The 22,026-nt window shown below is 36.2% G+C and overlaps 1 protein-coding gene across 1 annotated transcript in view; it reads right to left on the bottom strand.

The window, feature by feature from the left end:
- The window catches only part of ELL2 (elongation factor for RNA polymerase II 2), a 70,426-nt gene that overhangs the window by 30,486 nt on the left and 17,914 nt on the right, over nt 1-22,026 (bottom strand). Inside the window, exon 2 of the mRNA XM_061189463.1 lies at nt 20,497-20,544. Coding sequence (XP_061045446.1) covers nt 20,497-20,544 — 48 coding nt within the window. The remainder of the gene's footprint in view (nt 1-20,496; nt 20,545-22,026) is intronic.

A 22,026-nucleotide genomic window follows, 5' to 3' on the forward strand; every position in this document is an offset into this window, starting at 1 on the left:
CATTTAAAAAATATCATAATGAACAGAATAGGAAAGAATCAGATCAAAAAGAAACAAAATAAAAAAAAATACACAACCCATGCTATGTACCCACTGAAGTGTTTGAAAGTTTGTATCCCACATAGATTAGAACAGCAGTTTTCAACAAGGGGCAGTTTTGCCCCCAGGGGGCATGAGGTGTGGGAGGGTGCTACTGGCATCTACTGGAGGGTAGAGACAGTGCCCAACACTTTACAGTACACAGGACAGTCCCACAACAAAGGGTTACCCAGTCTAAGATGTCAGTAAGGCCCAAGTTAAGAAACTATGGATTAGAGCTAGAGGTAGAAAAGAAGTCAGGGAATTCTGACTTTATTGACTTCTGAAAATTAATGAAGAAGTGGAGGGGGAAATGGTATTTTTAAAGAAATAAAAGTACCCGTTTAAGAAAAAAAGAGGTAGTATCATGGAGAATGACAGCAGGACTTCTCAGAAGTCTCTCCAACCCACTGTCCCACTCTGTGGCGTGTACGTGAGCAGTGAGCAGTGAGCAGATAGGGGCAGGGGCAGGCATCAGGGCAAATTATGTTCATGATGGAACCCAAACGTGAATCTTGATGCATATCATGGTATGTTTCTCCAACCGAGGAGCTGGGGTGAGGTAGGAGGTTAAGGAATGATGAGAACATGAAGCTCTGAGTTGCCACAACTAAGTTTCTACATCTCCTTTCCTCGGTGGTTTTCAGATCAACAGCAATGCAGATGGTACAGCCTGACCTAACCTCAGGCTTTTCCTGTAAAAGATCTGAGAGCAAGATGTTGGCTAGCAATCTTCATATCTTTAAAATTTCAAAAGCTTAAATTATATGGTCTGTAGATTTAGTATATCTAATTTCCTGAAGGAGATGGTACAAATTAGATACAAATTTTATTTGCATTAATATCTGAATATACTCTTCAGAATGAAATGTATGTACAAAGAGTACTTATGTTTACAGCTGGCCTAACAGTTTGGCTCCTTGGGCAAAGCCTTAATGGAAAGAGCAGGTTGTGTATGACAATTAGGGCAGGCAGGAGGGGTGAAGGAGTGGGGGCTTCAGAACTAAACTATGGGGGCCTCTGAGTGGACCAGAGCCTGTGGGACTGCTGAGGGTCACAGCTAAAGTGGGATCGGAGTCCCCACTTCAGAGACTAGACTTTCAGAGGAACTTGTGGATACTTATCGCTCCTCTCTCTAATATATAGGAACCTATTCCACAGCCTGTCTAGATAGCGAAACAGGAGTCAGTCTTTTCTTCCAGAATGGTTACGAAACATTTGCTTATAAACTGGCCTTTGAATATGGAATATGAAGAGAGGGAGTTAAAATGAAATGACTGTTATTGGGGGGCCTAAGATCAGCTTCTGGAGACAGGGCTAATCACCATGGGAAAAGAAATTCTGAGGTCTGATTTGGAAACAATCTTGGAGGAGCATCCCTTTGTATGATAGGAACTTCTCAATTTTAATTATAATATTTTGAGCTTTTCCTATAAGTCAGTGGGAATACCTTTATATTTAGCAACCCATGGTCTACTGGAAATTTTTAGCTAAATGTCTTAAGAATGAAATATTATTTTAAAAGTATCAAAGACTATGATTCCAAACAGTTTCTTATTCACAATGAAGAATATAAAAATATACTACCATGTTCTGGGCAACTCAAAATATATATTTTAATTTTCATTCCAAATATGAGAGCCTGAAAATCAAAGGCTTAGGACCACAATCCACAACCCTCCTCCCAAACTCCAGTCTGTCTTTGATAAAAAGCTACGAAGACAAAGTTTCAGGAAACTTTCAGACATTTATAATTAACATAAACACTGTATACCAAGATGTGTAAATCAAAGCTTCTAATTATTCTGAGACACAAGTTCAGGCATGTGGCACTGGGATCCTGCCTGAAAGGTCATTTCAATATCAAGTCACAGACCTCCTATTTACGTAAGGATATAGGACAGAAGTGCAGTGTGCACATTGCTGCAAATTTCTCATAGAGGCATGCTAACATCTGCTTAAAAGCCACTGGTACTTTTACTGCAGAGGTTTCTCCACTGGACTGAGGTACACACTAGATTAAAAATAGGACCATCAAGGTTTTTTTCCCCTCATTTATTTAATATAAACACTTTGTTCTGTTGTGGGTATTACAAATGATTTAAACTTACATAAGCTTTTATTTGACAGCAATTCTATAAGTTTTAATATCCAGCCTTTTCTACTAAGGTGACTGCAAATGCTCAATGAGATGTTCACGACCCAGCAATACCACAGAGTTTGACATGACAACTCTCGGTCCTTAAAGCAGACCTGCTGGCAGGGCCTTTGAGATCATCTAGTCGAATGTCTTCATTTTACAGATTTGAAACAGAGAGAAGTTAAGTGACTTGCTCAAGGTTACCTCTCTATTTAAAATTGTAATCCCTGTACTCCTGACCTCCTGACCCTGGCTCCATGTTTGTCTAAAACACTTAGTACCTGCACTACTTACAGATTTTGTTTGTTGTCTTTCTCCTCTGACTAGAATATAATCCTTAGAAGGACAGAGGCTTTTGTCTGGTTTGTTCCCTGTATTGCCAGCATCTTGAATAGTGTGTGGCATAAAGTAGTCACTCCATATGTACTTGCTGAATGAATAAAAATGGTGATTAAAGCCTCAGCCAGGACTAGAACTGAAGTGTCTGCTTTCTTTCCACCAATATTATAAAGCATGTTGAAAAGTTTCCTTATATTAAAAAGGAGTTCTATCCTCAAATAAGTTTGGGAAATGCCAGCTTAAACAAAATCATTTACTTTGCTGTAGGTTCTTTCATACTGAACAGCGGTTTCCCAATTTTTATGACCTCAGAACCCACTTCTTCCATTCCTATAGTATCTTAGGACGCCAGCCTGTCTCTTAATATTATTTGACTAAAATATCCATTATTTTACTATAGATAAACTATATATCTTAGTTTGGATACAAAAAGTGCTACCAACACTTAAACATTAGAATTCTCCATTGTTCTCAAATCCTCTTCTGACTTTTAATAATTCTGTAATTTCTGAAAAAAAAAAAATTCTGTAATTTCTTAATAATCTAGAAAATTCGGTTTAGCTAGAGAAATGTATTGATATTTGCATGTACTGTTCAGGTTCCAGAGTTTAGGGACAGAATAAACCTAGAATCAGAACAGAAAATAGAAATTTCAACCTGAAAGCCACAAGTCCTATTTTTCAAACTAGAGCTGCGGTTATGACTTTAGGCCTAACATTACGGGTTTAGGGAAGGAAAAAAAACCCTCTCGGATCAGTCCAGATGTAGAAACCAATGCTGCGGTGGAGGTGGGGGACTAGGGAGGGGAGGGGAGGGTATCTTTCACTGGCAATTGATCAAGTTTAAGTATTAGAGAAATCAGTAAGAGATAAAAATATTCCTATTGACAAGGAATGACAGGGAGTGGAGAAGATCCCACACATATCATAAACATCTGAAATTTCCACATGATAGAGGCTTTACTGAGAGTAGTGCAAAATGCTAAATTTATCTGCACAAAGGGAAATATTGGCAGTTATCCAAAAAACGCAGGCCATGTACCAATTAATATGAATAATTCAGGACAAAGTTAGTCCATTTATTTCCTTGCATTCTTCCTCTTTGGCAAGACGTATAGTATTAAGGAAAAAAGTAAAGTAGTATAGCTTTTTCTATTAAGCTTCATGTAGCTCCTTAAATCCAGTAATAGAACTTCTTAAAAAATTCTCGATGAAAGGGTACAGTAGGCCAGCAACGAGACTTCTTGGTTCTGTTACTTCCATAGGATATAGTCTTATCAGAAAACTCATTCCTTTGAACTGCATTCTCATCCCTAATGTATTCTTTTATATTTATGGCTGTTTTGGGGATAACATCATTGATGGCAACATTTCAAAACTAATTTTAATTGGTTACAAGTAAGCAATACCACCTACAGGAGTAAAGTGCTAATTTTTAAAAGTCAAATATACCCAAGTTGCTATATAACTGAAACTGAAAAAAACTGCCTTGAGTAATTTCTGGCTTTCTTAATATGGTTCTCTTTAATATGAAACCAACCTTCTAAATGTTGGTATATCCAGTAAGGTGACATTGATTGATTAATTTGTTCATTTAATTCATTTATTCCACAAATACTAACTGACTGCCTGCTGTGTCGGGCACTATTCTAGGTTTCTGTGACACATTAATGAATAAAACCACAAAGATCCCTGCCATTGTGGCACATATGTACAGAAATTCAGGAGCGAGATGATGAGGGCTTCCAACAGGAGATGGGGAGAAGTGGAGGAATCAGGATATATTTTGCACGCAGAGGCAGCAGGATTCCTAGACATACTGACTGTGAGGAATGAAAGAAAGAGAGAAATCAAGGATGATACCAAGGCATTTTCCCCTGGAAGAGTGGAGTTGCTTGAGTGTGTGTGTGCCCCTATATATACATGTATGTGTACATATACTCATGTGTGTATGTATGTGTGTGTATATTTATTCTTGGATATGATGAGTACCTTAATGTAACTGAATCCATATTAGCTAAGTGCACTAAAATACAATTGACCAATGCTGGTTTCACCAGCTAAAAAGGGGCTTCAAAATGAGTTTTGTTATGACTCATTTTGTAATTTCACGGCCAAAAATTACTTAGAAGGGCCCAGGTGGCTAGGTGTAGTTGGCTGGTAGCTCGGTATTTCCAGGAGAAAGGGGGGGATGACAGTTAGTGGCAGGGGAAAGATGCAAATAGCAGATACTAGAGAACAGGGAAAAGGTATACAGACTATGGAGTGTGAGAGAACAGAAAATTTGTATTTAAAAATGACTGCAAAATTGAGCTAAGTGCCAAAGTAGCTTTTAGAAGAAAAGTGAGAGAGCCACCAAGAGAATCTGAGAAGTTTGTTCAGATTTCATAGGACACATGTGGTTCCTTCCCAATAGACTTGGGCCTCACTCTCCACCTTGTATTTGATGTCTCCACTTCTTGTCTTGGCTTGCACTAGCTTATCCTTTGTTTAACACTCAGTTCAGGAGCCTTTCCCTTCCCCAGTGAGATGGGTTCCCTTTTCTGTCCCCACAGCCCCTTGGGCTCACTTCTACTGCATGCTAAGTACTTGTTTGTGTCTTCCTCCCCACTAGACTATGAGTTCTTTGGTTCTTTGGAGGCAAGGACCATGGTCTTACTTTCATACATATCTGGAACATGACAGATACCTAATAAATATTTGTTGGATTCATCTGAAGAAACTTGGGACTAGATTAAACTCACTCTGAAGAAGACTTACGCCAGGACTACTAAAAAATTAGAGATATAACTGAAATAGATCAGAGGAAAACCAGGGCTCTGCAGAGCAGGCAAAATAAATAGCAAAATGAAAGGAGGAAAAAAAAAAAAAAAATCCCAAACAGCATGCACTGTGTGGTACAAACATCAGGATGAAAAAGTTTTTTACCTCCTTGTGCTATGTTTAGCCCACAAACCTAGGTCAAGTGGTTGTCTGGTTTGTGGAACTTAAATTTATTATATATTATACATTTTTCTTTTTTTAAAAGTATCTTCATCTTTATAAAAATACTCACAGAATACTCTGGCCTTACCAAATTCCATTGAAAATATGATCCAGCGTCTTTAAAACCACTTTGCATTTTAAAGGACTTAGAGAAACCACACTAAATAATTCTAAACTTAGCAATTCTCCTGGTCAAGTAGGAAGCAGAATTTTGTTTAAAAAAATGGTTTGTTTCTCAGAAACAAAGCCCAAACCTGAATTCTACAAGGAAAAAAAAAATCTTAAGTATGAATGTCAATTTCCAAATTCATTGCTAATCTTCTCTCCTTGTTCTACTGGAGTCTTGAGAAGAGCTTTCTGTAATATGCCAGGAGGAACTGCTGGTGAAACGTGGGTGGACTAGAAGTCAGGTATGGCAGTCAGCAATGATTGTTTAAACCTAGGGAGGAAGGCTGGTACTTGACAGATGTGAACGCTCAAGATTAACATAAATTGGTAAAAGTGGCCCAGGCCTTAGATTTTGCAAAACACATGGTTTCATTCCAACTCAATCAATGTTGCCATGAAAACTTATAAGTTCAATAACATAAATTGTATTTAAGTCTGAAGAATATTTCCATATAGATTTGGAAATAAATTCAATTCTTAATTTTCTGTTTTCAACATCAACATATTAAAAAACTTTTTTTAAGCTACAGAATGCTTTTTTCAAAGTAAATCTTATGGGGAAACCCACCATGTATTACAAATAGAGTCAGAGTCGCTCTGGTTGAGCGGACTGGGACTGGGACTGCTGAGGCAGCCACTGTGGTAACATCACAGAACCCGGGCTCTGGGGACCAAAGACACAAAACTATGGCTGCATGTTAAGGAAAGAGAAACAGCAACAACATGTACGATAGTCAGGGGATATCATTTTATTAATTACATTTTAGTCACATCTTAAATGACAATTACAAAAGAATGTGTATAAATATGAAGTCTTATGTGCCATTTCTTGATGGGAATTAGTGCCAAATATTTGAAGGATACCAAAGATAGGAAATGGTGTCCTTCTGCCTTATTCCCTTTCCTTTTTATTTTATTTTTTTTAACAAAAAAAAATTATTTGTTTTATTTATTTATTTTTGGCTGCGTTAGATCTTCGTTGTGGTGCGCGGGCTTCTCATTGCGGTGGCTTCTCTTGTTGTACGGCACAGGCTGCAGGCACGCAGGCTTCAGTAGTTGTGGCTCATGGGCTCTAGAGAGCAGGCTTGGTAGTTGTGGTGCATGGGCTTAGCTGTTCTGCGGCATGTGGGATCTTCCGGGACCAGGGATTGAACCCGTGTCCCCTGCATTGGCAGGCGGATTCTCAACCACTGCGCCACCAGGGAAGCCCTCCCCTTCCTTTTTAAAATGCTTTCTTTACTATTGGATCCCTTTGTATTTCCAGTTCTAAGTTGGGTATACCTCAATGGTTTGAGAAGAAAAAAGTGAGAACTTCTCTTTTACACACAGATGACAAGGGAACAGGGCAATCAGACCACATCTAGTATTCTAGATTACAGGCTCTGGAGCAACCCTGCCCAGTTTCCAATGCTGGCTCTGGAATCTACCACCTGTTACCTTGGGCAAACAACTTAACCTCATTAATTCTCAGTTTCCTCATCAGTAAAATGTGGATAATGATATTATTCACCCTATATGATTGTTGGAGTTTAAAGAGATAACTCATCTAAAGTGCTTGCAAATAATGATGCAAATAATGATGCAAATAATGATCTATTCCTCAGCAAATAATGATGTATTTGATTTTTAAAGTAATTTAAAAATGGTAATGGACTGATAAGCGCCCTGTGGATAATCAAAAGTTGATAATATACTTATTCTGAATTCTTGGTATTTACAAAAGTAAGGGGCTAGAAACCTTCAAGGTCAAAACTTACGTATTAGCTTAAATAAAAGTCAAAGAAGCTATCTGGGAAAACAAACAATCCAAAAGACTAGCAATATTTCTAATTGTTCCAAACTCAACATACACAGAGATAAGGTACAAGAATGAATCAGCCACAACAGGTGTCCATGGAAGGCTGAAAAATTACAGATGCCTGCTGCTACTCTAGAAGGGTAGCAAACACTCCTTGCTTCCCAAGTGTCCCATCCGTTAAAAAAAATGCTGCCTTCAGTAGCTACAGCACAACAAAGAAACAAAATAGAATTAAGAGTCCTTATGGAGCCACAACTTTGTGACTTTATTCACTCTTCATAAATGCAAACAATATTTTAAAGTTTGTGGGGTTTTTTTGTGTGTCAAAGCTATAGATAGTTTTGAAAAATGAATAAAAACCTATAGTATTCTAATTTTTATAGATCTCTTTCCAAACATCTACCCTGAAAATATGTTCCTAAGGTAGGGTCCATTTCAATAGAAAATTTATTTCTTTTCAGTTTTCATACGTCAAATTCACTTGTTGATTTCCTTCAAGCCTTCAAGAAGTTTAACTATTTCTGATTTTACATTGATATGCACAGTAGATCAAGAACTAAATTAGAAAATGCAATTCTCATTTCTAAGAGACTTAGCAGTTCTGATGTAAATAAGAGGGCCTGTGAAGTCTCTTAGATCAATTGATTTATTATTGTAAGAAATACAGGACAAAAATGATTCATTTTTAAGGATGGTATGCCTGGGCCATTGGCAAAGCCAGAAAACCCATCCCCTTCAAACAGAGAAAGAGACATGTTGGTAAAGAAAGGGTGAAGATATTTTACATATGAACAACTAAAGTAATTACTGTATTTTAATAATTTATATCATAAAACTGTTGATTATCTTCTACATAGTTATTTGATTCTGCTAGGAGGCAGACAACATGGGTCCCTCTAGAACAATGAAATTATACAAGGTAGCAAAACATTTTATCCTCTTGGCAATAATTCATTGCATTGTCCCTTAAAAAAGATAACCATATCACTAGGTTTCATGAGACATTTGGCTCCTCATGACTCAATCGCCTTAAATATTTTTGAAAAAAGTTATATACATAAATATATATATTTTTTACGGATTCTGAAATTGTGACGTTTAAGACTTTACCCAAAATTAATCCTGGATTCACAATTATCTTACTTTTCAAGTTCTCTAAGGAAGGAACAGAACACTATCTTCCTGAGAAAGTAAAACGAAACACCAAGCATCCTTAGTAGAAAGTTTTTCTTTACAGCCAAATACAAAACGTTTAAACAGCTGTGGAAATATGTCAGCATCATCTTACTGTTCAGTGGAAATGGAACACCTCAAGTTCCTGTCCTTCCTTCCTAATCTGTGAAAACTGACTTTAATGAATTACTAATACAACGAGATTAAGAGAAAACTAAAATGCATTCAGATTAGTATTAAGAAAGAATTTCTTAGTATTGATTAGTAGAGTATTACTATATTCATAAATACGGCTATGCCTTACATTCTCACTCTAAAATAAGATATCCCCAATATAACTTATTGAGTGATTATTAGATACTCTCAACTTTTTAAGTTCTATAAAAGACTGCCCTTTTCCTATGGCTGCTTAATTAAGTACCAACCCTCTAACACTGTGAGCCCAATTTAGCTATCTTTAATCAGTTCTCTATTGCATTCTGAGTTTTATTGCCTGAAGCTCCCTAGGAATCTTATTTTTTTAAATTCAACTGACGACTACTATTCATTCCCATAATCTATTCTTTCTAGACTGGACCCATTCCCAGGACACTTCACAAGACCACTGTTCCAAAATGTCAACTGTTAACTCAGAAGGGAAAGTGGCCTCTTCTCCCATGTTCTTGACAACACCAGCAACTCTGCCTTTACCTTCCTTCCGCTGGGGAGAAAGATCACAGATGGGAGAAAACTTTCTTTCTCCACTGATAGATGACAAAGCAACTCATTAAGTAACTGACTAGAAAGATATTTAGCTGGTGTCTAGGTATAGATAACTTCGAGACCTGCTTTCTCTTTTTCTTGTCAACCTGTTTTTAAACCTTGAATATTCAGCCTTTCTCCTAGATTCTTGACATATTTAAACTTGGCATCTCAAAACATTTCTTTTATGTTTATAGAACAATTAGAAAATATAGATAAACAAATCTATCTCATTAGTAGGGTAATTAGTAAAGCAATGACATTCTGGTGTATAGCATTTCATTTTCTTTTGCAGATTTCTATTTGTGTTTGTGTATTTATTTTTTAAATTAGTATAATGGTATATATGATATCTTATTATTAATTAGGAAGAAGAAATGACAACTTCAAAAGTTTCCAACCTAAATCCATGGACAGTCTTGCCACTTACCACTTATATATTCTCTTATACTCATCAGGAAAGTATTACAGCTCTTTAGACAGAGTAACTTGACTACACTTAATATTTGGCATTTTATAATTTTTTGTTGCTACCATAGATGAGATCATTTTTACACTGAAACTCCTAATTGCTAGTGCTTAGGGAGGCCAGTAATTTTTTAAAATTATATTTATCACTTATTGGGCACTTTCTGTGTGCCACTTTGCTAAGCTCTAAGATAAGACTTTGGCCTAGGTGTTTTCACTTTAGGTTTGAGATACGGCTAAAGAAATGGTTTAACAAACAATAAGAATTTCAAAATCTGCACCCATATACATACCTTCCCACTAGCTACCATACAAGAACTTTCTTTGCTCCTATCTAAAGCCAATCTCTCCTCTGAGCATCTAGACCCCATCTCTCCAACCTACTCGAGGACATTGCTCCAGCAAGTCTTGCTCTTTCTCATATCAACTTTTGCTTTCTACTGGATGACTCCCATCAGTTTATAAATGTTCTGCTATTTCTCCCATTTTAAAAGAAACTCCTCTCCACTCCACCCTACCACTATTAAGCCAGTTGTTTTTAAACAGTTATTTCTGAACTGACCACCTCACTGAAGGAAATCCTGTAAGTTTTTATAGTTTTTCACTTGGTTTATCTGCAGATACTGGCAAATTTGCCCCCACTTATCTATTATCCATAGCTTTTAGTTAATTTTCTTTTTCATTACATTAATGAGCATTCTCCAAACAATATTAAACTACAGAGATGAGAGTGGCCATGTGTATTTTATTGCTAACATTAAAAAGGATATTTCTGGGCTTCCCTGGTGGCACAGTGGTTAAGAATCCGCCTGCCAGTGCAGGGGACCCAGGTTCGATCCCTGGCCCAGGAAGATCCCACATGCCGCGGATCAGCTAAGCCCGTGTGCCACAACTACTGAGCCTGTGCTCTAGAGCACGCGCTCTGCAACAAGAGAAGCCACGACAATGAGAAGTCTGCGCACCGCAAAAAAGAGTAGCCCCCGCTTGCCTCAACTAGAGAAAGCCCATGAGCAGCAACGAAGACCCAACACAGCCAAAAATAAAAACAAATAAATAAATAAAAATTTTAAAAAAAAAAGGATATTTCTGTTGTCTAATCACTAAGTACGCTAACTGGCTATTAGATTGATAAAGATAATTTTCATCATGTTAAGAAAGAATTCTTCTTTCTATTCCCTACTTAAGTTTTAATCCAGATTTAATATTGAATTTTTATCAAATGCCACTTTGACATCTATTGAAATATGTTCTGGTTTTTCTCATTTAATCCAGGAAGATGACAGATTATAAATATACAAGTATATATATTTATATTATTATATTTAAAGTTAATGATAATGAGAACTTTATGTAACATTTGTTTCTACAAAATCAATACAGCTTGTTATGAAGCTTGACGACATAGTGAACACCTGTGAATTCACTGTCCAACTTAAGAAAACATTAGCAATAATATATCTACCCATTGCTCCTCTCCTATCCCTTCTGCCTGCCTTTCTCTACCAGAGATAACAACTATTCTAATTTTTGTGATTATCATTCCTTTATTGTTTTTAATAATTTTATCACGTGTGTACCCACACAATATATTGTTTGACTTTACCTGTTATTAAACTTTATAAAAATGGTGTCATACCATACATATGTAGTCTTCTACCCACTTAGAGTTTTCACTGCCATACTGCACAGAGCTCTAAGTCACTGCTTTTCACTGTTGTGTACTCTTCCACGAAATCAATATGCCACTGTTTATCTCTATTAGCTTGCCATTGTTCTTAACTAGTGTGAACAAAATTTGGCAAAAAGGGCTTCAAATCCCCTAAATGTTAAGAATTAAAAGTATCAACACTCATAAGTATTCACAACTAAACCAGTATTCTTAACAATTGAAAAAAAAATAAGTCTTTAAATAGAGCTTTATAACAGAATTCCACTATAAATACACTTTTTTTCTTCTCACTACTGGACTGCCAAGTATAATTAAATACTATAAAATGTCCTTTGGAGCAGTTTCTTGAAAATCCTTTTGTTCCAAATCCCCCAATACCAATGTCTCCTGGACAGCTCCATCTTGATAGAACAAGGTATGGAGTTATTATCTGAACACCTCATGGACATCATGTCCCAAACTAAACACCCCATGAGTTCTGCCTCAGTCTGTTCTTTCATCTATTTTAGATCTTGAATAATGGCCTCACCATCCAACCAAATGCTCATCATAAATACGGCGCCATCCTCAACTCCTCTCTTTCCTTTCTCCCCATGCAGAAGGAATAACAAAGTTAAGGTAGCTACTGGATAAACACATTAAAATGCAAATCTGATCACATGACTCCCTGGCTAAAATTTCTAAAATTAAAAAAAGAAGATGACCATCTTCTGTAGTGTTTTTTAAACCACAGACTGTGACCCATTGGAAGGTTATGACACTATTTTAGTGGATTGTGATCAGGATTCTTTTAAATTGAAATAGAAAATGTCAGAGTATACTAGTAAAGGATAAATAATGTGCTGTGAAACTTTTATTTTAGCTGTGTGAATGTGTACACTGATATCTGTAAAGGGTCACAATGTAAAATGTTTTTTCTTACTGTGACTTGTTACTAAATGTGTTTGAAAGCATCTACTGTAGTCAGTGGTCCCCTTCAGAAAATGATGAAAATTATGAACCTTCTCCTGAGAAGAGAATGTGTATATACCTACATATGTGCATATTCTTATCATATTCTTAATTATAGTGAACCTAGCTATTAGAATGAAATCTAGGGGGAAAAATTTTAAAAGCCAGACTTCCAGACCTCATCATAGACCCCCAGGGAGACTTTATAGATAAGAAGCACTGATCTCCAAGGTGAAATTCAAGCTCCTTAAGAAGGTGGCAACTTTTGCCACACGTGCTTACCACCTCTCTGAGACCTCCTTGACCGTCCTGCTTCCTCTTGCTAGCTGGGGAGATACTCAACAAATGTTCATATGAATGTGAGAATAAAATGCTCATTGAACATTTATTACAGGCAGGTAAATCAGTGTAGTGATGAAAACAGGCTCTGGAACTAGATGCCTAGGTTTGTGTGCCGGCTCCTTTAGTCACTAATTGTGTGAGCTTTTACAAGTGGTTTAACTTCAGAGCCATAGTTAGCACACTAGCAGAATGGGAATATCTGCTTCATGACATCCCTGTGAGGATTAAATGAGAATAATATATATAAAGTGCTTAGTATAGGATTCTTAGCATGTAATAAATATTCAATAAATTTTAGTTATAACTATTGAAAAAAGTTGGAATCTATAAGCAAAATAATAGATGACTGTGCATTTATGGTAAATACAGTACAAAGTGTAAGACTAGTTAGTGAGATTTGAAAATTCCCAGCCTGATAAGGGCAAATTCATTAGCCTCAAAGCATGTCTATGAACTTTTTAAGTCTTTAACTCAGTAAAACTCTTTTCTTCTAAACTTGTTTTCCAAACAAATTACTTTTATAAGTAAAGGTTTTTAGCCTAAAAACAAATTTGAGAACATTTTAATTTCATACTCTTGTTCCTTCCAGTTTAAATCACAAGAGTAGTTATAAAAATTTACCTTCCCTATAAATTCTCCAGATTATCTAACACATGGAGCTAACAAGCAAACTAGTCAAGGGTGGGGTCAGGAAAGAAAACTTTTGAAAAGATTCTAGTTAGATAAAATCTTATTGCAGAATATAGGAACTCTCTAAATACTTCCACTGCATTGCTGTAGTTTAGGTGCCAGCAACTGTATGGCTATGTACCATTGCATAATATAAAATGCTGACAAACTATGACACAGTACTAAGATGCTGTTGATACTGAGATACATTCTAATTCCAAAGACGTTAAATGTTAAAAAGAAAACAAGCCTTGGAATCAACAACATATAGTAATTTTGTTGTTGTTGTGTTAAATATTGTTTGAAATAAGATCTGGGGCTTGGACATATTCTGCTAAATTGTTTTTCCTGCTTTAAATTTTGACTTTTCTTTTTAATAGAGCTCTTATAAGCTCTTTAATAAAGCTCTTATAAGGATAAGGCCTTGCATATAGTAAGAGGTCAAAAGATATTTACATACTGCTTGTGGCTCAAATTTAGGGGTGGGTTAGCTATAAGAACCATAGGTGTTATAAAATGGTTAAAGATTATTATTTTCCAAGCTTAAATAAGTGAGTGCTGTTAAGTGACGATGTCTGTAACATAGACAACTGAATTTCACAAGTTTCAGTTTTTGGTGGGAAACAAAAAGGCAAAGCCATCAGCGGCAGATTTTATTGACAAACAGATGGTGTCAGGAACAAGAGCTGGCATTTCAAGGTCCTATTTACCTTTGTCCAAACACTGTCTACCGTGGTGCTTGGTACAGTGCAAATATTCACAAATGCTTGTTGAATGAAGATAGTAAGCTTAACTGACCGCTAAGAATGCAGTTAATGGTATTTGTAGCAAATTCAGATTTAAATCATAGTTCCAATGGCTGCTTTCCAAAGTGACTGCAGTTTGGTGAAGGACAGAGCAGGATGATTTAGTCTTCAACTCCTTTATGATCGTGTTTTGGGAGGCTTGTCCTGCTGTGGCCCACACTGGAGCCTGTGTGGCGTACGCTGAGATAGCTTCCTCAGGCAACACAACCATACAGTCAAAGTCACCCTCCCACCCTCACCATTCTGCACGTCTCCTTTACGTCACTGGTGTCTGTAGTGGTACCTGGCCATGATTTGTGAACTTAGCTCTCTACTCTTTTTTATTTAGAAACCCCACAGGTAATTCTTATCCAGAAAGAAAAGGAGAGCAGAGGTGGGTGGCAACATAAAATAGAGAAGTTGGTCAATAGCTTCAAACTATTATTCAGTTATTGTTTGAGATAATAGGAGTTTCCAGAATGTCAGCCCATACCACTGGCCAAATATGACATTTTACATATATATACATATATATATACACATACACACACACACACAGTATATTATACTATATACATAAAAAATTATATAATCTTTGATATATATCAAAGTTAAATATTTCTTTCAAATTGGGTAATTTACTATTATATTAATACCTTAGTAAATTAACATGTGGTTAATGGGTTATAATTCAATGCAAATATGTTATCTACACATGTTAACCACTGTAATATTAAAAAAATTAAAACAGAACTGCCATAAAAGGATTTAATTTTAACACCTTTGTAGTATTAATTACATTCAGAGCTGAGTGTATAAAGGTAGCTGTTAGTCAGCAACCTTTGAGCAGACTGACTAAACACAACCGTTGGCAAAACCAGTGGACTAGCCAAACCAAAAACAGCAGGGGAAAGCAGAGTGCAGGCATATCATCTAAGAAGGAATGACAGTGCTGGGGATTTATTTTTATCTCTGCTGCTGTTTCAAGCAGATAGTTATCTTTGCTTCCCGAGTATCAAGTAGATTAGAGAAGGGTAGTCTGTGGGAAGTATTTTCAGGTGGGTTGAAATTGGCTACTAATTTCAAATATTTTATAATTTAGTTTTTCAAACCCAATCTTCTCTCCAGCCCCCCAAAAGGAAAATAAATAATTAACAAAATATTTCTGAATGCTTTGCTAAGTTTGGAAGTTAAGAAAAAAAAAAAAAAGAAAATCCAACTCTGTTCTTTAGAGTTAATGGCTCTACTGCAAAAATTTTAACACTATTCAAGCCTTTAAAGTTAGCAGTTGAATGCTGATTTCATCTTCAGAAGGTCAGCGTGCCTTTTTGGAAGGCGTACATTTAAAAGCTGTTTGACTGGCTGTTCCTTGCTCATTCTTAGAAAAGTGTGTGTTACTCAGTATTTCACAGGAGACATGACATGGTACTTATAGACAATATTTTCTGTCCTCATCTTAAGGTTAATTTCTAAATTACATATGCAAAGGGAACTTCTATTTTTTAAAGCCTCTGGGATTGCTGAGTCTGAAGTAAGCAATTAAATTAGAATTTTGGAACAACATTCTCATAACAAATACTGAGTTAATACTGAGGTCTGGAATCCTATTTACTGTGACAAAGTTAACATTATTTCTCACTGCCCTGGGACAATCATTCCCTGCACATGAGTCCCTGATGCCACAGGCAAGTCCACTCTGCAAGGCTGCCACAGGCCAGCAGATGTGGCCATTATTTGCTGTTGAAAACGTTGCCATTTCAGATTTTATCTGAATTATAAACATACCACAGATCTACCTTTTTGTGTATGAGTGTGTACATAGATTTTAATAGACCTTCTGGAATTTTACATACCTATTTCCAGGATATGATATTTTGCATCTACCAAAACCTTTGTTTAAAACCCTGATTCATACCAATCAGAAATACATAAGCCTTGTTCCGGAGAGTCCCCTGTACCTATAGAAGTTCTGAAAGAAGGGTTCTGGATAAGTCCTACATTATTAATTCTTTCCTGAGTATTAGTCTATATATGTTTGTCAGATTCTGAGTTCCCTGAGGGCACACCCCATTTCTTACCCATCCCTGTATCTTTGCACACAAAGCACTTAGCAAAGTACTTGGCACCAGTAAGGGCTAAAAGAATGTTTGTGCAATAAATAAGAAACAAACAGAACAATAAAGCTATTAGCACACCCACTGATTAGGCACCTGTTTATAGTTTACTGAATAATTATGTTAGTAGATAACTGCATCAGTAACAACTGCCATTACTTGAAAATACTGAGTTAACTTACTTCCAGTACCTCTCCTTTTACAGCTATTTGGTATAGTGGGGAGAATTTTCCCTGGCAGAGTGAAGACCTAGACAGTAGTTACAGCTGTGTCTCCATCAGCTGTGTGTCTTTAGATAAGAAACTTTCAACAAACATAAAAATAAAGAGTAATTAGTTTTTAAAACTTTACTGAAACACACATTTTTGGAAAATTTTCCCCTGCCACATTTGCAGTATCCAGTTAAAATATGAGACAGAACTAACCTGATTTGGATAAAGCTTGCTCAACAATAAAGATGCAGCTTTTGGAAACCATGTGCATTATACCATTACACACCTCTGAATGTTATAACTTGAACACCTCAATACTGTAGCCATGTGAATCTTACCAGCTACCTTTTCTATTCAATTAGAATGGTCTATAAAAATGTACAATCCTAGTAAACCTTTAGTTATGAGTATCCTAGGTATGTATTAGAACTGCAAGGATAATTGGTTGAGCCATACTCTTAAAAATCAACAAGGTAATTTTGGCTGATTTATTCAGCTCCTGATATTTACGAGTTTTGAAAACACAATTAACTGTTCCTATAGATATTTCCTCATCTTTTCAGAATCCATAAAATGCCTTCAATGACCATTCAGTTTCCTGACTACCCTTTTCCACTAAGGGAAAAGGGTGAGATGAAGTGTGAAAGACAAATTTTCATTTTTTATGCTATAAAAGCTGCTGCCCAACTGTGATGATAAAAATCCAGGTAATCAATGATTCTCAGAATTTTCACTCTTTAAGAGCATATTGCTATACTTCGTTTAATGGTCCAGTCTGCATTTTTTTTTAGAAGAAAACTTCAATTTAAGAGAACATGTTCAGGGCTTCCCTGGTGGTGCAGTGGTTAAGGATCCGCCTGCCAATGCAGGGGACAAGGGTTCGAGCCCTGTTACAGGAAGATCCCACATGCCGTGGAGCAACTAAACCTATGCGCCACAACTACAGAGCCCGTGCTCCACAACAAGAGAAGCCACTGCAATGAGAAGCCCGCGCACCGCAACAAAGAGTAGGCCCCGCTCGCCGCAACTAGAGAAAGCCCGCGCACAGCAACGAAGACCCAACGCAGCCAAAAATAATAAATAAATAAAATAAATGAATTTATTTAAAAAAAAAGAGAACGTGTTAAGGCACAAAAGTAAATATGCTTAAAAGTTAACCTGCCAAGACCCAAATTCTGACCTTCTAAAGACACTACAGAGGGGAAAAAATCCTATAATTAGTAACAAGGAACAGCATAAACATGCAGTGCTTAGCATCAGGGAAAGAGGAAATAATCTTAACACTAAATGTTCACTTTTTAAATGATATTTTAACAATATTTCAGTTGTATTTCAAATATGTCTATATAGGACACTATCATGATAGTTAATGTATATTTTCAATCACATTTGATGTAAAGCCTGTAAATTTGTTAGACTTGCCACATTCTTTCTAGAGAAAGTTTCGAAGTGTCTGAAACACTATATTAAAAGACAACTAAAATTTCTCATTGAGAAAAACTCTTTTGTGGGAAATCTAAATTAAAACCTTCCAATTTAAAGTCCTAAACATTTTCCACGTAGGAAACCTCTGTAAGTATACTTCTTCAGATAGTTTTTAAAGCAATCAGCACCGGCAATGTTAAATTATCGTGGCTCTCAAGAAAAACAGAGGAACACTGTACAGAAGACCCTCACATTTGTGGCTCTGTGTATTCCCTGTGGGCTGTGCCAACCCACTCTCTCCCCAGTAATGACTCTTTGTTTTTACTAAGTCCCAAAGGGCTGGTGAGAGCGCTGCAAAGAGAAGGGGGGGAGGGGTGGATGGAATGCAGCTGCAGGCTCTGAAACAATGCTGAGTCCATATATTTTGTTCCCAGTTAGAATAATAAAAAGGGGACTGCGGTGGGGGGTGAGGGGATGGAGAAGACAGAATCCAGAATAAGCAAGGTAGGGCCAAGTATCCTATAGCTCTCATTCTGCAGCACCCCCTCCTCTCCCTACACTCATACTCTCCCAACTCCAATAACCATTCATTTGGTTAAAAAGCTTATCTGTTAAAGTTCAAACACCCATTAAGATTTAAACCTATCAGTCATTTATATCTAAATTACTTTTATCAGTGAACTATACTCAGACAAAGAATAGAGTAGGAAGAGAGAATGGAGCTTGCAAAGATAAACTGGGGAAGCTTGGACACAGAGATAGGAAAGTTTGGGGGAGGTACGCAGGAGATTTCAGAAAGGGAGGTCCAAGGTTTCAAACAGAAACTGCCTGCTTTGTAAAGGTACCTAGGGCCTGGGGAGTAACTGGTATGCTACAGAAAACCATATTCCTTCTAAGACTGCTAAAAGCTACATGTTTCTGAATCAAGAGCTTGGAAGCCTGCACATATTGGTTCCTCATTATTCAGTCTAACCTAGTGCCTCCTAAGAAAATGTCTCTCACTTGCATTTCCCTGGCCTCCAGGTCCCAACTGGGAGAATGAAAGAATTAAGGGAAGAGGGAAGAAGCAGACACCAAACAAGGTGTCAGCTGCTAGTGAGGGAAAAGCAGCTCAAACCCTACTCTTCTCCCCTGGGTACTGCCCTCTCTTCCCAGATAACCCTTTACTGAAATGCGTAGCCCTGCTGAGCTCAAGAAGTCAGGCCTGCCTCTCGAACATCCCTTCAGATATTGTTGATGCTATTAAAATTTGTAAGAAAATTCAAGAAGCCTCAAGTAAACAACTGACACTAATACCTCAAAAATAGTATCAGCATGCGCTAGAGACTATCTAAAAAGCTATGAAACAAAATTCAGAAGAATGCTTGTTCCAATTAGGATCCCATTCATGAACATTCAGTTACTGGGGGTCGGAAAAAAAGGACTTCATTGTAAAGCTATCATGTAGAAGCAAACCTCTGACATCCACACACAAACATCTCCTTCAGGTTAGCATTCCACAAGATTTAGAAGTACTCTTAGTTGGTGTTGAATGATACAATTAATCTCTTGACTCTTGAAATGTTTTCAAGTTATAAAGTTTAGAAAGACTGTATTTATTCACATTGAATTTTTGCATTTTGTGACATAAACAAAAATTCACAAGTGTATAGATTTATAATAAACAGGAATATGATCTTCCCCCCCCAGGTTGCCTTTTCTCTAGAGCTCTAAAATCCATTTACAGATATTCCAAATCTCCATACTGTAGACAGTATATAGAGACAAATTCAGAAATGCATATTAATTTAAATGAAGGAATGATTGAGTCTACTATTTATTTTATTAATATTAAATAGTAATAATTATGAAATAATATTGACACTACTCCTGTAAAATTTATCATCTATTACAAATACAAAATTCATAGATGCATTTTATTAGGAGTTATCATTTATTATACTTTAAAATCCAGCAATAAAATAAATACTCTGTTTATTCTGTGTACTAGAAAAATTCAATTTTCTATATATACATTTCATTTCCTAGTATGTACAATCACAGAAATTAAGTCCATAGACAGCAAAAGTTTGTTAATATTAACAACAATCACATAATCGTAACTTGCCTGAAATTAATAATTCTTTATGGTTACTTAATTGTGGTAAACAAAATATAATCTCATAATACTATGATGTATGATATGCTTCAATAAAAAGGTTAAAAAATCAATTATCTATGACTTGGAAAAAAACTACTCTCAATATCTATACCTGAATTACTTAGCTAAATCAAGAAGATAATTCAAGTCTTAAAGGTGTCATAAATTTACATTTAGTCACAAAGTTCACAAAATATGAGTGACATTATATTAAGAGGCACAGGTGAAAACAAATTTTAAGACGTAAATATAATAATGTGTAAGATTAGATTTTCTTGCTAAAACAGTAAGAGTACTCACCCCTTGGAGCCCTTGGAACTGAATTGAAGGTCGAAAAGGAATTAAATTCTATTAAAAGAAACATAAGAAACAAACACGTCAACCTTGGTTACTGGGACACAGAACTAAATGATTAAACTCTAAATCTATGCACTTGGTCAGTGCTATAGTCTGTGAAAACCTTTTCATTACATACTTAGGTTTATATGTCATTATATTAAGATGCCTTGATAAATGATACTGCACTACTCACATTTCTCTGAATACACAACCGAAGGTATCTTTTGGCAGTGTAGCTAATCAGGTTTTTGAAAATGACTGACATGATTTGGCAAAAAATGATTAGTGTACTAATTCAATTCTACATGAAAAAGTATTATTGCTTAGTTTCTTGATATGTTTTTTAAAAAGGTAGGGGAAAGCAACAGATAGTCAAAGAAACTTTGCAAAACTCTTAAGAGGATGCTAGAAATATAAAATTAAAATATTTGAGAATGAACTGTGGTTTCCATTTTCTCACATTTTACCAGAGATTAGTTTTTAGTTGAGGGTCAAACAGGTTACCAATTTTCTCACAAGATTCTCACCAGGAGAATATAATTTCTAGAACAATGTTTTGTTTTATTATGAGCTTTGTCCTGTTCATAATTTTTATATTTTCTCATAGAGTTGTGTATTTAGAACAAAAGCTGAAACTGTAAATATCTACCATAGTCTCAGGCATGATTTCCTGTACCTAAAGTCACCAGTATGGGGCTGGTTCACCACTATTGGAACACTTTTCCAAACTTCTAACAGAAATTCATGGGGAAATCAGATTTGGGTAACATTTTAATAGTAACACATCAGCCTGTAAACTATTCTTCATACCCTTGTATCCAAACCCAATACACAAAAACAAAAGCAGTGGTTTCTGGTCTCAACTCTACTTTAAAGAAAAATACAGAGGCACCCATGTGCCCCTCCCTCAGCCATTGCACATTAACTACTACCTACCAGGTACTTCTCTACAGATTTAAAAGTTTACTAATCATGATTACAATAAACTAAAGAGAAATAAGGAAAGGATAAGTACTTTAAAAGACATCATCTGAATAAAAAATCAAGTGGTAGTATTAACCATTCTATTATTATTTATAAAAATGGATAAACATCTTCTTGAAGAAAACATAATAGATACTATTACCATTGTTCTACCACCATAAAAAGATTTAACTTTAGACTTATCAGAATCAAAGCACTACTGGGTGACAAAATTTATTTCTTGGTGTGGGAGAAGTAGGTAACAATTTTTCATAGTGATTCATTCTAATTCACAGTCTTTTATGAAAATATAAAATACAGATTAACGCTAACTTGAATTTCCTTAGAGGGAGAAAACCTCACCCAAACCTACCTTCCATAGCTAAACCTCTACCTGAAGTAACGGTAGCTTGCCTGCAGAAGCCCTGGGGAGGCCCCCTTTGTGTGTAAGTAGGTGGCACTACAATTTAGGTAAGACAGGTCCAGGTTCTAGCTTTCAGAATATTTCAATCAGCCCTGCCTCCTGCT

Source organism: Eubalaena glacialis, chromosome 4 (genome assembly GCF_028564815.1).
Source record: "Eubalaena glacialis isolate mEubGla1 chromosome 4, mEubGla1.1.hap2.+ XY, whole genome shotgun sequence".
NCBI classification, from domain to species: domain Eukaryota; kingdom Metazoa; phylum Chordata; class Mammalia; order Artiodactyla; family Balaenidae; genus Eubalaena; species Eubalaena glacialis.